Source organism: Zootoca vivipara, chromosome 7, assembly GCF_963506605.1.
Source record: "Zootoca vivipara chromosome 7, rZooViv1.1, whole genome shotgun sequence".
Taxonomy (NCBI): Eukaryota; Metazoa; Chordata; class Lepidosauria; order Squamata; family Lacertidae; genus Zootoca; species Zootoca vivipara.
The window spans coordinates 8330748-8343693 of record NC_083282.1 but is presented as its reverse complement, the minus strand read 5'-3'; the positions used below and the strand labels follow the sequence as shown (position 1 = coordinate 8343693).

At 45.4% G+C, this 12946-nt stretch overlaps 1 protein-coding gene across 2 annotated transcripts; it reads left to right on the top strand.

The window, feature by feature from the left end:
• Positions 1–351: 351 nt before the first annotated feature.
• Positions 352–12543, top strand: NTMT2 (N-terminal Xaa-Pro-Lys N-methyltransferase 2). Of its 2 annotated transcripts, XM_060277513.1 has the most exons (5): positions 352–508; positions 6860–7042; positions 9740–9744; positions 10845–11094; positions 11906–12543. In XM_060277513.1, exons 1-5 carry the CDS (start codon positions 355–357, stop codon positions 12193–12195), a joined length of 882 nt encoding a protein of 293 aa, XP_060133496.1. In that variant the 5' UTR covers positions 352–354; the 3' UTR covers positions 12196–12543. The 2 variants fall into 2 exon arrangements, with proteins under 2 accessions (XP_060133496.1, XP_034979349.1); XM_035123458.2 differs by lacking the exon at positions 9740–9744 and having other exon boundaries at positions 355–508; positions 6860–7035.
• The last annotated feature ends 403 nt before the right edge of the window (positions 12544–12946 follow it).

The window sequence follows — 12946 nt, the reverse complement described above, 5'->3', positions numbered from 1 at the left end:
ACAACAGTGCTAAGGGGTGCAGGAATAGCCATGGGACAATGTCTCTGTCCCTTTCAAGAGGAAGCTAACGAGTTTTAAGATGGGATGTAAAGTGACCTATCTAAGAGCAGATATACTTTTCCCCTGTCTAAGCAATCTGGCTTTTTATCACTTCCCAGCACCTGCTAGTGCAAGAGCATGACACTTCGGGGATTATTCCGAGCAAGTGTCAGGAGACTCGGGCAAACAGACAGACAGCCACATATAGAATGACAGAGATGGACGTGGCTTAAATGACACCACCGGAGCCCTCCGAGAGGGCAGACAGGTCCCACTTGGCACCCAGGCAACTTCCTCCAGGGAATTGTGAATAGCATGGAGTATATGGGGGCCCATTTAGCCTTTAAATCGCGCTGGCACAAGACAGACGAGGAACTCTGTCGACATAGCATGTCCTTCATCCTCCACAAGGCAATTCGGAACGATTTTTTCCAGAGTTACCTCTACCTTCTGGAGCGGCTGCCTCTGGGTGAGTATGCTGAAAAGCAGCAGCAGTGTGGAGTGGCTTGCCAGGGTATGCTTGGCTTCTGAAAAGAAGAGCAGACAGGGGTTTTTGGACCTCTGCCCTGGAAGCCCCACCCTCTTTTCATATTGGTTGGAAAGTTTTCACAGAGGTGAACTTAATTTGTTTGCTCTTGAAATACTGATTTGCAGTCATCTTTAAATGTGATATGGATGGTAGTCAACCAGCAAAATAGACCTTGGCGGTACGTCTCCACATGTTTGTTTATTTCTGAAGGAAGTGTCTGTAAGATCCATTAGTCAGTGCCACTGACCAGTTGTTAATGGCCCGACTACAGATTAAAAATCAATATTGGACCACCCCCAGAATCCATCACCAAGGTTTGACCAGGTTCCCTTTCCCTTGCCTGCCTGCCTGCTTCTGTCTCTTGCATGCCCCTATAGTTGCAGGTTGTGTTAGAAAGGTACGGTTAGAAAGGTTGTGTTGGAAAGGTACACAGCCTGCTTTAGCTAGTACTATGAGGCAGTGGGTTGGTTCTCACATAACACTAAGGGGCCGTCCACATTTCTGTTTGCCTTGTTATTTCCCCCTAGGAAAGCCACCAGTTTAGCACTGAATCAGAACAAATAGCAACTGGGTTTTCCGCAGATGGCCACTCAGACCCATGTTTTCTATGCATGGGACGTGTAGACGAGCCCCAAGTCAAACTCTTGGCTTAGAGCAAACATACCACAAGCCTGCAGGTCCCCAGAGAGGATATCGCAGTTGCTGCGCCTCTCCAGCCCTTATGCTGCTATGAGCTAAGCCATGGTTTGGCGTCAAATGTCAACTGAACCTGGGCTTGTAGTTTGCCTCCTCCAGACAAACTGAACAAGTTTTGGTTACAGCTCATGGCCTGTCTCGGGCAAGGCAGACCACAAGCCCAGGTTTGGATAACACACTATGCCAAACCATGGCTTAGCTGGCAACAGTGCAGCATCCGTTTCCTCCCTGGGGACCTACATGGTTTGCCTTAGTGTGTCATATGGACCAGGTCAGCGAGTAACGCCAGGAAGAAAAGAGAATTTGCGGAGAGCAGTCCTCAGGGTCTCTTCCCACTCTACAATTCTATGATCCTGCTGTGTCTTGCGTTTGAAATTCACTTGTACGCTGCTCGCTTTTAAGATCTGCTAATGTACACAGTGTAAACTGTTACTAGAGCAAAGGGAATGTGCGAGACCAGGATTTTTAGTCCTTTCTTGCAATTCGAAGCCATTGGCTCGTGTCCTACCCTCCAGAGCAGGAGAAAACAAGCTTGCTCCATCTTCCATGTGACAACCCTTGAGATACATGGCTATCCTATCTCCTCTCGGTCTCCTCTTTTCCAGGCTAAACATACCCAGCTCCCTCAATCATTCCTCATCAGGCTTGGTTTCCAGACCCCTGATTATCTTGGTCCTCCTCCTCTGTACATGTTCCAGCTTGTCCACATCCTTCTTAAAATGTGGGGCCAGAATTGGACACAGGACTCCCAAGTGTGGTCTGACCAAGGCAGAATAGAGAGGTACTATGACTTCCCTTCATCTGGACTACTGTCTGGATGCATTTGTTGCTGCTGCCTATACAGTGGTACCTCGGTTTATGAACACAATTGGTTCCGGAAGTCTGTTCATAAACTGAAGCGTTCATAAACTGAAGCGAGCTTTCCCATTGAAAATAATGGAAAATGAATTAATCCGTTCCAGACAGTCCGCGGAGTACTTGAACTGAAGCGTTCATAAACTGAAGCGAACTTTCCCATTGAAAGTAATGGAAAGTGGATTAATCCGTTCCAGACGGGTCCACGGAGTACTTAAACTGAAGTGTTCATAAACTGAAGCATGGGTGTAATTGGTTCCGGAAGTCTGTTCATAAACTGAAGCGTTCATAAACTGAAACGAACTTTCCCATTGAAAGTAATGGAAAGTGAATTAATCCGTTCCAGATGGGTCCGCGGCATTCATAAACCGAAAATTCATAAACCGAGGTGTTCATAAACCGAGGTTCCACTGTAGTAGCATTGACTGGGGTACACGGTGTCCCACAGGGTCTACGGTCGAGACACATATCCCATTTGGGACCCCCCGTTTGCATGGATACACACCACATGGATAGATACCACTAGTGGTACCTACTACATCAGGCATCCCCAAACTGCGGCCCTCCAGATTTTTGGCCTACAACTCCCATGATCCCTAGCTGACAGGACCAGTGGTCAGGGAAGATGGGAATTGTAGTCCAAAACATCTGGAGGGCCGAAGTTTGGGGATGCCTGTACTACATCCTGTAAAGTTCCGTTTTCTTACATCAGGGAGAATGACCAGACGCATTGTCTAGTAAAAATGCTTAACACATTTGCAGAGCAACCCCTGTGGTGCAAGATCTCGTGAAGCTAAACACCCAGGCGCTTGGTTGCAATAGCTGTCACATACCTCTTAAATATCTGAAGCGCAATAAGCACAGAACTGTCATTCATGCAGCGACCATGAAGCAAGCAAAGGAGAAACTTCATCTACCAAACAATTTTAAACAATAACTAGAACACCAGAATTGCATTCAGCTGGGGTGGAGACTGGGGGTAGTTTTCTCAATTGAAAGGCAGACATGTCACTTCGAGAATGGTGGGCAACCTTGTCACGGTCCTCCAAACCCACTTACTTCTTTCTTTTGTTCTGGGATGAGCTTTGAAGCAGGTGGGGGGCTGAGTGGGTTTTTCTGCAGGTTTACAGCAAGACTCCTTTTTTGTGTCAGCAGAAATCTGCATGTCGTGGGCATCCTAGCGTTGGCTGAGGCTTACGATATCGCCAACTGTCAGGGTAGTTTTGCAGCCTTAAAAAAAAAAATCGTTTATTTTTTGTTTGAAAAATAAACATATACCATGTTTCTCCGAAAATAAGACACTGTCTTATATTTGTTGCTGTTGTTTAGTCGTGTCCGACTCTTCGTGACCCCATGGACCAGAGCACGCCAGGCACTCCTGTCTTGCACTGCCTCCTGCAGTTTGGTCAAACTCATGTTCGTAGCTTCGAGAACACTGTCCAGCCATCTCGTCCTCTGTCGTCCCCTTCTCCTGGTGCCCTCAATCTTTCCCAACATCAGGGTCTTTTCCAGGGAGTCTTCTCTTCTCATGAGGTGGCCAAAGTATTGGCGCCTCAGCTTCAGGATCTGTCCTTCCAGTGAGCACTCAGGGCTGATTTCCTTAAGAATGGATAGGTTTGATCTTCTTGCAGTTCATGGGACTCTCAAGAGTCTCCTCCAGCACCATAATTCAAAAGCATCAATTCTTCGGCGATCAGCCTTCTTTATGGTCCAGCTCTCACTTCCATACATCACTACTGGGACCACAGCGCCACCCGCCTCCCTTATAAGATGAGCAGCCTACCAGCCTACCTATAAGATTAGACCACAGCGCCACCCGCCTCCCTTATAAGATGAGCAGCCTACCAGGGAAATGTGGAGCAAGTCTAGACTGACATTCCATCTTGGTATCAGAAACAGCTCCCCTGTCCAGTATTTGCTTATCATGGTATCCTCATGTGTAACATAATTTGAGATGCTACGTCTATGCCAGGGGTCAGCAAACTTTTTCAGCAGGGGGCCGGTCCACTGTCCCTCAGACCTTGTGGGGGGCCGGACTATATTTTGGTGAGGGAAATGAATGAATTCTTATGCCCCACAAATAACCCAGAGATGCATTTTAAATAAATAATTTAAATAAATTCTGGGCTGCATCAATAGGAGTATAGCATCTAGATCAAGGGATGTAATAGTACCACTGTATTCCGCTCTGGTCAGACCTCACATGGAGTACTGTGTCCAGTTCTGGGCACCACAGTTCAAGAAGGATACTGACAAGCTGGAACGTGTCCAGAAGAGGGCAACCAAAATGGTCAAAGGCCTGGAAACGATGCCTTATGAGGAACGGCTTATGGAGCTGGGTAGGTTTAGCTTGGAGAAGGGGTGATATGATAGCCATGTTCAAATATATAAAAGGATGTCATATAGAGGACAGAGAAAGGGTGTTTTCTACTGCTCCAGAGAAGCGGACACGGAGCAATGGATTCAAACTACAAGAAAGAAGATTCCACCTAAACATTAGGAAGAACTTCCTGACAGTAAGAGCTGTTCGGCAGTGGAATTTGCTACCAAGGAGTGTGGTGGTGTCTCCTTCTTTGGAGGTCTTTAAGCAGAGGCTTGACAGGCATATGTCAAGAATGCTTTGATGGTGTTTCCTGCTTGGCAGGGGGTTGGACTGGATGGCCCTCGTGGTCTCTTCCAACTCTATGATTCTGTGATACTGTAAAAGGACACATTCTACTCGTGTTAAAACACGCTGATTCCCGGCCTGTCTGCGGAGGACCGGCTCTAGGGTTAGTCTCGGGGGTGCGGGGTGGCAGGGCGCCAGGCCGGCAGGAGGGTGCTGCGTGGCAAAGCCGCGTGGAAGCCGTGCTGCGCGCTGCGCCCGCCCACCAGGGCGGGGGCGCCGGAGCGATCTCCGCCCCACGGCGCCAGGGCGCCCGGCCGGCTTGAGACGGCCCTGCGTCCGCAGGCTGGATTTAGAAGGCGATGGGCCAGATCTGGCCCCCGGGCCTTAGTTTACCTACCCATGGTCTATGCCATGGGCAAAAATCTGACACAACTGTCAGACACATTTTAGAATGCTCTAACTACATCTGCAAAGTGGCACGGCAGAGTAATTGCTGTCCATTGCGCACCTATTCCACTGTCCATTTCTGTAAACAAGTTTTGCAGCATTTTTTGATAGTGCTTACAAACCCGTGAAGCATGTTTGAGTGGAGGCAAAAGTGGCCCAAAATACGTGAGCTGCAATCGTGTCTCTATCATACCATTTCCACAACTTTCTCTCTCCTGCCTTTGAGGATTTTACAGCTGTGCTCCAGGCTACTACACCCACTCCACTGGAATGGTTACTCAAGATACAGATAAAATATATCAGATGCTGTTTTCTTTCCGCAGGTCATATATGGCTATATAAGTGTCAGGAGAGGAGAAAGAGAAGCTCCCAGAATTGCACAGCAACCATTACAGCCCAGTCACCACAACCAGGGGATCATCTGCCATTGTTTGTTTGCATTTGCAAAATTGTTTGTGGCGGAGGATGCAAAAAATAAATCACCAGGGGGTGTAAAAAAACAACCCAGGTCTGACCTGTGCTGAGTTCAGCACTCACTTGCAGCATACATCTCTCAGGCATAACATAAATGTGTAATGGATTAAAGGTTTAATAGTATCCGCTCAGCAGTTGTCTTAAGCAGGTGATGACAAGGAGGGCTGGGAACATTGCTTTTGTTGGAAGGAGCAACAGCCCAGGCATGTTGTTTAGATGAAACTTAAGAGCCCTATTCTCACAGTCTGCCTTGCTGTGAATTATTCCCATTACATTTTCTTGATGCTTGCAAGAGACGTCGTCATTGTTAAACTGTGTTCTGGATTTGCTGTCAGTAGCAAATGTAAAAGAAAATAAAACTATAAAGACCAATTAAGAGTGCAGTTTAGTCCTTCTCACAATGTATGTGTTAGCAAAATCACTTGAAGAATGCAGAGGGAGTCCAGAGAGAAAAGGAATCCTGATAACATTTTACTGAGGAAACTGAACACAAAAGAATGCAATCTGAGGAGAAAGGAACAGAGAGGCTTTCCTCTTTCTTACTTTTAAACCTTGTACAAAGCAGGGAGACATACAACCAAAACACAGAGGGAAAATTCCCTCAAAACTACATAGCCAATCAGGGTATATGCTACCTCAGTGAAGATCAGACCACTCTGCCACTCTACCAGACAACACATCTACCCTTTCCTTTTGGTGAGCTGACTCACCAAGAACGAAATTAACCCATATAAAACATAACATAACAACATAACATAACAAACTGCTGTTGCACTTCCAACAATATGTATCATGACAAGTGACTTTTGTCTCTGCATATGTTACTTGTACAGGGTAAGCATAATGAAAAGGGGCCTTCTCTATGCACTGAGACTCCTTGTTTGCCCACAGTTGAACATTATTTAGTTGTTAATCTCTATTTTCATCGGAGAAATGTTGGAGGGTATGACACCAATACGTCAATCCCTTTGGTTCTGCAGCCACAGCCGCCAGAGAAGTGGCAAAGGCACGCAAGGACACCCCACTCTATCCTTTCCAGATTTGCAGCCCCCTGCCCCCAGCTCTCTGCAACCTGCCGCTTGAGGCAATTGATTCATTGAGGCTAATGGTTGGGCCGGCTCTGCTGCCTTCTAACAAGAAGTGTATATATATATATATGTTTATACAACTGGGAAAGACCGCAAACAGTTATTGCTTTTGTCTCCTTGTAGTCAAACTTTATGCTCTGACAAGCGAAGTCATCAACGGTGAGATGCAGTTCTATGCCAGAGCCAAACATTTCTACAAAGAGGTGCCAGCATCGGAAGAAGGCATGATGGGGGATTTCATCGAGTTGTCCAACACAGATGTTGAGTCCTCCAGGGAATTTCTTAAGAATTTTGTAGGGGTGAGTTGTGTCTGTCTTTGAAGTTCACATCTCTTGTTATAAACCCCTTTGGTTTTATGATTGTGCCTCCATTTTGTGCAAGAAAAATATGGAGACCACATTCCTCTTGTCTTTCCGAGGGATGTGTGTGTGTAAAGGACTTTGAGGGGAAATAGCCCACAAATTTGAAACTTGCATTTGGAAGTGTGTGGCTCAAATCTAGTTGGCCTTGGTGAGAAGAATTTGGTCTTAACTGGCTGTATACATGTTCGCTGAGGGTAAGGACAGGAAATCACTTTTTCCCAATGACAAGATATTTCAATGGCTCCTTGCAAGAAAGCAGTGATAGCTTTTGTAAATTTGTTCCGGTCAGCCATGACAATCGGCAACTCTTTATCTCAGAGACTTGAACTGGTTGCAAGTTTTCCTGGGGAGCAGTTTTATGTTCCTTCAGTGCGCTTCTCATGCCTTCCACTAGGTGTGGCAATGCAATAATATAATTTGGCTGCCCTGAGATGTCTGGCTATCAGTATTTCGTTAATTTTTAAAGAAGGAATAGACCTATAGGAAGGAAAAACAACTTTTGGGGGGGGGAACCCACTAAGCCTGGGACTCATTTGAGGAAAAGTTAAACAGACTGGAAAGATGTTTCTCAGACAACCAGTTGATTTATTTATGTATTTTATTACAGTTCTCAATTGCCTTTCTGCAAAAAATTAGCCCCCAAAGCAATGTACGAAACCAATAAAAGAGATTTAAACAAACCCAATTTAAAACCAATTGGAAATACACTGCAGAATAGAAATCAATCCATGTTAAATATAAAGGAGATTTTTTAAAAACGACAACTGAAAACATGCACACAGATAACAGTATCAAAATTCTGCAGTTGTCTGGCAGAGCAGCATGGACCAGGAGTGGGGGAAATGTGCCCCCCCTCAATGTTGCTGGACTCTCGACTTGCATTAGCCCCAGCCAGGAATGCATAATATGCTCAGCAACATTTGGAGGGCCACACAGGTTTGCCACCGCAGACTCTGCTGTGCCTTACTCCCAAAGGGAAACATGAAGGGCCTGGAACCCCTGAAATCTCACACCACTTGGAGACAGGGGTAGCATGTAGCAATATAAACAAATTTAGTTGCTTGAAAACACTGTAACAAAACTTTTCTGAGAAGATGTCAAAAGGTCCCAATCTACAATATCAATCAGAAATATCTGAAATAATAACCATAATTTAGTTGTAGAGGTTTGTAACTCCTCAGCGGCGTTGGAGCCAGAACAAGGATTAAGTGTAATAAATTCCACTTCAGGGCTGTTTGGTTATCTTAAACAGCTCTCAAGTGGTACTTAATCCTTTCACTCAGTCACCGTGTTCACGGTGACTTTTAGCAATGAGCAAACTGTTCGTTCAGTGACTTGGAAACAGTCACATTTATATGGTTGCTTGTACAGCAAAAAGTTACGAATTTAATCAATCCGAAATTCCAAAGGGGTACTCATTTATGATTTTACATATTTAGATTTCGTTCTCATGCTGTGTTGTCATTTCATGATTCCTTAGAGCCAAAACGGGTTGGTGAATGCTTCTCTCTGTGAGGGAGCCTTCCCAGACCCGCTGAAAGAGGCGGTTATTAAACCTCTTCTTAAAAAACCACCTTTAGATGCGGCCAATATGGCCAACTATCGCCCAGTCTCAAATCTTCCATTCCTGGGCAAGGTGATCGAGTGAGTGGTTGCTGAACAACTCCAGGCACGCCTGGAAGAAGCGGACCATTTGGATCCCTTCCAAGGCTGAGACCCTACCTGCCTGCAGACTGTCTCGCCAGAGTGGTGCATGCTCCCGTTCCCAACACTGTCTATTCAGTGAGTATGCTTAAGTGTAAATTAAAATGACTCCACGTGCTCTGTTATTCAGATGGATTTGCATGCCTATTCAGGATGTTATACAAAATACTCTGCTTTATGAATATAATTGGAAGTGTGGAACCATGTGGGAATAGGCAAAATCAGAGTTTACCAAACGCCTCCCTCTCCCCGCATAGACGCCTCGAAAATTGCTGAGGCTCTTTGTAGCCATTGTCATGTGATAGATGCCCTATGAGTTTTGATTGGTTTTTAAAAGTTGCTTTCCATTTGTTCATATGGTGTTTTATCGTATTGCAACAACTTGAACTTGGTAGGATTCACACCGAATGATCCCCGCAGCTCCGCTTGCAGCACAGAACAGTCGAGGAGGTGGCGTCTGTGTGTATTCTCCATAAGTGTGTGCATGCAAAGTGCGTACGCCCACTTTGGGTGGCAGCTCTTTGATTGAACAGGTTAGCCACTCCTGAGTTAGAGACTTTGTGTACTTCTAAAATGGGATCTTGTCCTAAAGGGGATAATAGATATTCAAAACAGCCAGTTGTTTCTACGATTGTTGCCTCTGGGTGTGAAAACCACCTGTTATACCTGCCTCAGGATTTGACATCTGGTCCCATGACATCTGTGCAAGAATTAAGGACTCCTCCTCCTCCTCCTCCTCCTCCAAAATGTTAATTAAATTGTGTTGCTTGCTTATGTTGAGGACAGTACCATCGGCAGAGCAAAGTGGGAAGGTGCAGAATGCTGAGCTACATTTCTACAATTACTCTTTGCAACCAGGGATATTTATAGCTATGACCCTGTCTGTTTGCCCCTGGTTTGACCTTAATAATCTGCTGAATTAATCACTGAAGCACAGCCCAAGTAGAAATGGCATATGGGCACCTGACATGATTTACCACTATTAGTAATGTTAGAGGGAGACTATTTAGAGCCAAACTCTGCCCTGGGATAGCTCCTATATATGTGGCGCCAGGGATTGGGAAGGGACTTCAACTTCATCGTTCCTGTGGTATCGTGGAGCAACAGGGAAGCCATTTCCATGTGAATCTGTTGTTATTCTATGTATCCCCATAGGGTCTATCAGGGGTGCCAGCTATAGGGGGCAGAAACGGTTTCAACCCCCTTGAATAAGGCATGGGGAAAATATATAATGTATTTGAAAAAAAATATTGCAAACAAATACACACATTAGTGGGATTGGCAGAAACCTTGTAGTAAATAAACTGAATTACGGATTGATTAAGGCTTTATAATAATTGGATTTTTTGAGAAGATGCAGCGGGAAAATAATAGCATAAGGATCCACAAAAGGTGGGGGAGGGAAGTCAAAGGGGATACGTCATGGGTAGGCAAACTAAGGCCTGGGGGCCGGATCCGGCCCGATCGCCTTCTAAATCCGGCCCGCGGATGGTCCAGGAATCAGCGTGTTTTTACATGAGTAGAATGTGTCCTTTTATTTAAAATGCATCTCTGGGTTATTTGTGGGGCCTGCCTGGTGTTTTTACACAAGTAGAATGTGTGCTTTTATTTAAAATGCATCTCTGGGTTATTTGTGGGGCATAGGAATTCATTCATTTTTTCCCTTCAAAATATAGTCCGCCCCCCCCCCCACATGGTCTGAGGGACGGTGTACCGGCCCCCTGCTGAAAAAGTTTGCTGACCCCTGGGATATGTTGTTTGTATTCTGTTTCTTATTGTCTTTTGCTTTTTGGTTATTGTTTGTAATTGGTTATTGTTTGTAAAATAGAAAATGCAAAAACAATTTATTTGTTGTTGTTGTTGTTGTTTAAAAAAGGAAAGGGTTTTGTATCTGGTGCAATCCACTATTTCTCTTCCTTGTATCTTTCAACAATAACAGAAGGATAAGACTGACCTTGCAAGATTTCCGTAAGGTTTATTGAGGTAATGAATGAATGTGAGAGGTCAGAGCGCCCAAGCATTGTTTTTCATGCTCTCCGCAGGGGCCTGGCAAAGCGGGCACCGACTTCGCTCTTGACTGCGGCTCAGGAATCGGGAGGGTGAGCAAACATGTCCTTCTCCCCTTATTCAAGCATGTGGAGCTGGTGGACATGATGGATGTTTTCCTGACAGAAGCTCAGAACTACTTGCAGGGTCAGGGAGAAAAAGTTGACATGTACTATTGCTGCAGCCTCCAGGAATTCACGCCAATGCCTAGGAAATACGACGTCATCTGGATCCAGTGGGTTTCAGGTCAGTTCCGCCATTTGGTCCCCCATGTAAAAACGAGTGAGCAAGAGACGCTATGGGAAGGGCCCATCGCAGGTCATGTTTGCGAGTGACACAGGATATGCAGCAGCGAGGGGCTGTCTACGCTTCTGCTCTTCCTGTACGTAGAAAGCATGGGTCAAAGTGGTTTTCTGCTTGTTTCGTTGTCTGCTTTCTAAGCATGGCTAGGAGCACTTTTGTCTCTGCTTCACTGCTTTCCTCCTAAAAACACGCTCTTTAGTGCTGAATTGGAACAAATGGCAATCCGCCATATGTTCTGATTCAGCACTAATAATAATAATAATAATAATAATATATTATTATTATTATTATTATTATTATTATTATTTCTACCCCATCCATCTGGCTCGGTTTCCCAGCCACTCTGTGTGGCTTCCAACAAAAGATTAAAAATGCATTAAAACATCAGTCATTAAAAACTTCCCTAAACAGGGCTGCCTTAAGAAGTCTTCTAAATGTCATATAGTTGTTTATTTTTTTTGGACATCTGATGGGAGGGCGTTCCACAGGGCGGGCGCCACTACCAAGATGGCCCTCTGCCTGGTTCCCTGTAACCGCTCCTCGCATAAGTATAGTTATTTGTTAGACATTCATGGATGGTGCTAAGCAAGGGCGTGTGTGCAATCTACTCCTCTGATAACTAGCTTGCCCCCTGCTCTCATTAAAAAAAAAAAAACAGAAATCAGAGATGTAAGGCAATGCTCCATACTGTTGCAAGGCTGAAGTCACCTTTCCAATGAAAAGTATAGCCCTGTTCTGTTTTGACCTCCTGCAGGAAACCTGACAGATAAGGATTTACTGGGGTTTTTCATTCGCTGCCAGGATGGTTTGAAGGAGAACGGCATTATTATCCTCAAGGACAACGTGGCACGGGAGGGATGTGTCCTCGATCCCTTGGACAGCAGTGTCATCCGAGATCTGAACATCCTCAGCAGTCTCATTGAAAAGAGCGGCCTCACCATCCTGAGGCAGGAAAAGCAAGGGGGCTTCCCTGAGCAGTGTGTACCAGTCTGGATGATAGCCATGCAGAGGAATCCCATCCACGTGAGAAATGGGATGTTGTAAGGGCCATTGACATACGGCTGGAATTCAGGGCAACAAAGTTGGGGGGGGGGGATTGAAGTAGTGTTTCCAGACTGGATTTCTCGTTGTAAAACAGCAGCAGCACTCCCGTGTTTTCCCTTTTCGGTTTCCGCGGTTTTCGGAGCTCAGGAGAATGGTTGTTGTTCTTTTTAACGGAATGGGTGTAGAGGACCCATCAAACAGCTATCCTAACCTATGCAGTCTGATAATGGCTGGAATGGCATCTACTCTAGCCATTTCCTTCTCTGTCATTTGCCTCTCTTCTCTTGGAAATCAACTCTGATCCCATTAACCCTTCTCTTTCCAAACAGCGTTGCCGACACCCCACTCAGGTGTGTACAGCAACAAGGACTTGAAACATGGCAGCAGAAACTACCTGAGTTTTAAGCTGCTGGTGTGCACATGTGATTGTGATTGGAAGTGTGCAGATCATGTTTCCTGAAATATCTCATTATGGCTAGGAGGGCCAAGACAGAGTTACCTGGAGCCTTGTGATGATTTCCTTTTGGGTTTTCCTTTGGGTTTTCATCTCAGCTTGGGCAGTCTTCACATCTGAGCAGAAGAAGGAGAGGTTACTTAAGAGGCTGCTTGATCTGTTCACCTTTGGGGTTTTTTCCCCCAGCTCTAAACTGCCCCCTTTAAACTGCATTTTTTCCCCTGCAAGAGAAAATGTACAGCTATTTTTGTTGGTTTGTTTTGTTCTTCTTCACATGCTGCTCCTTTCTGTTGGGCA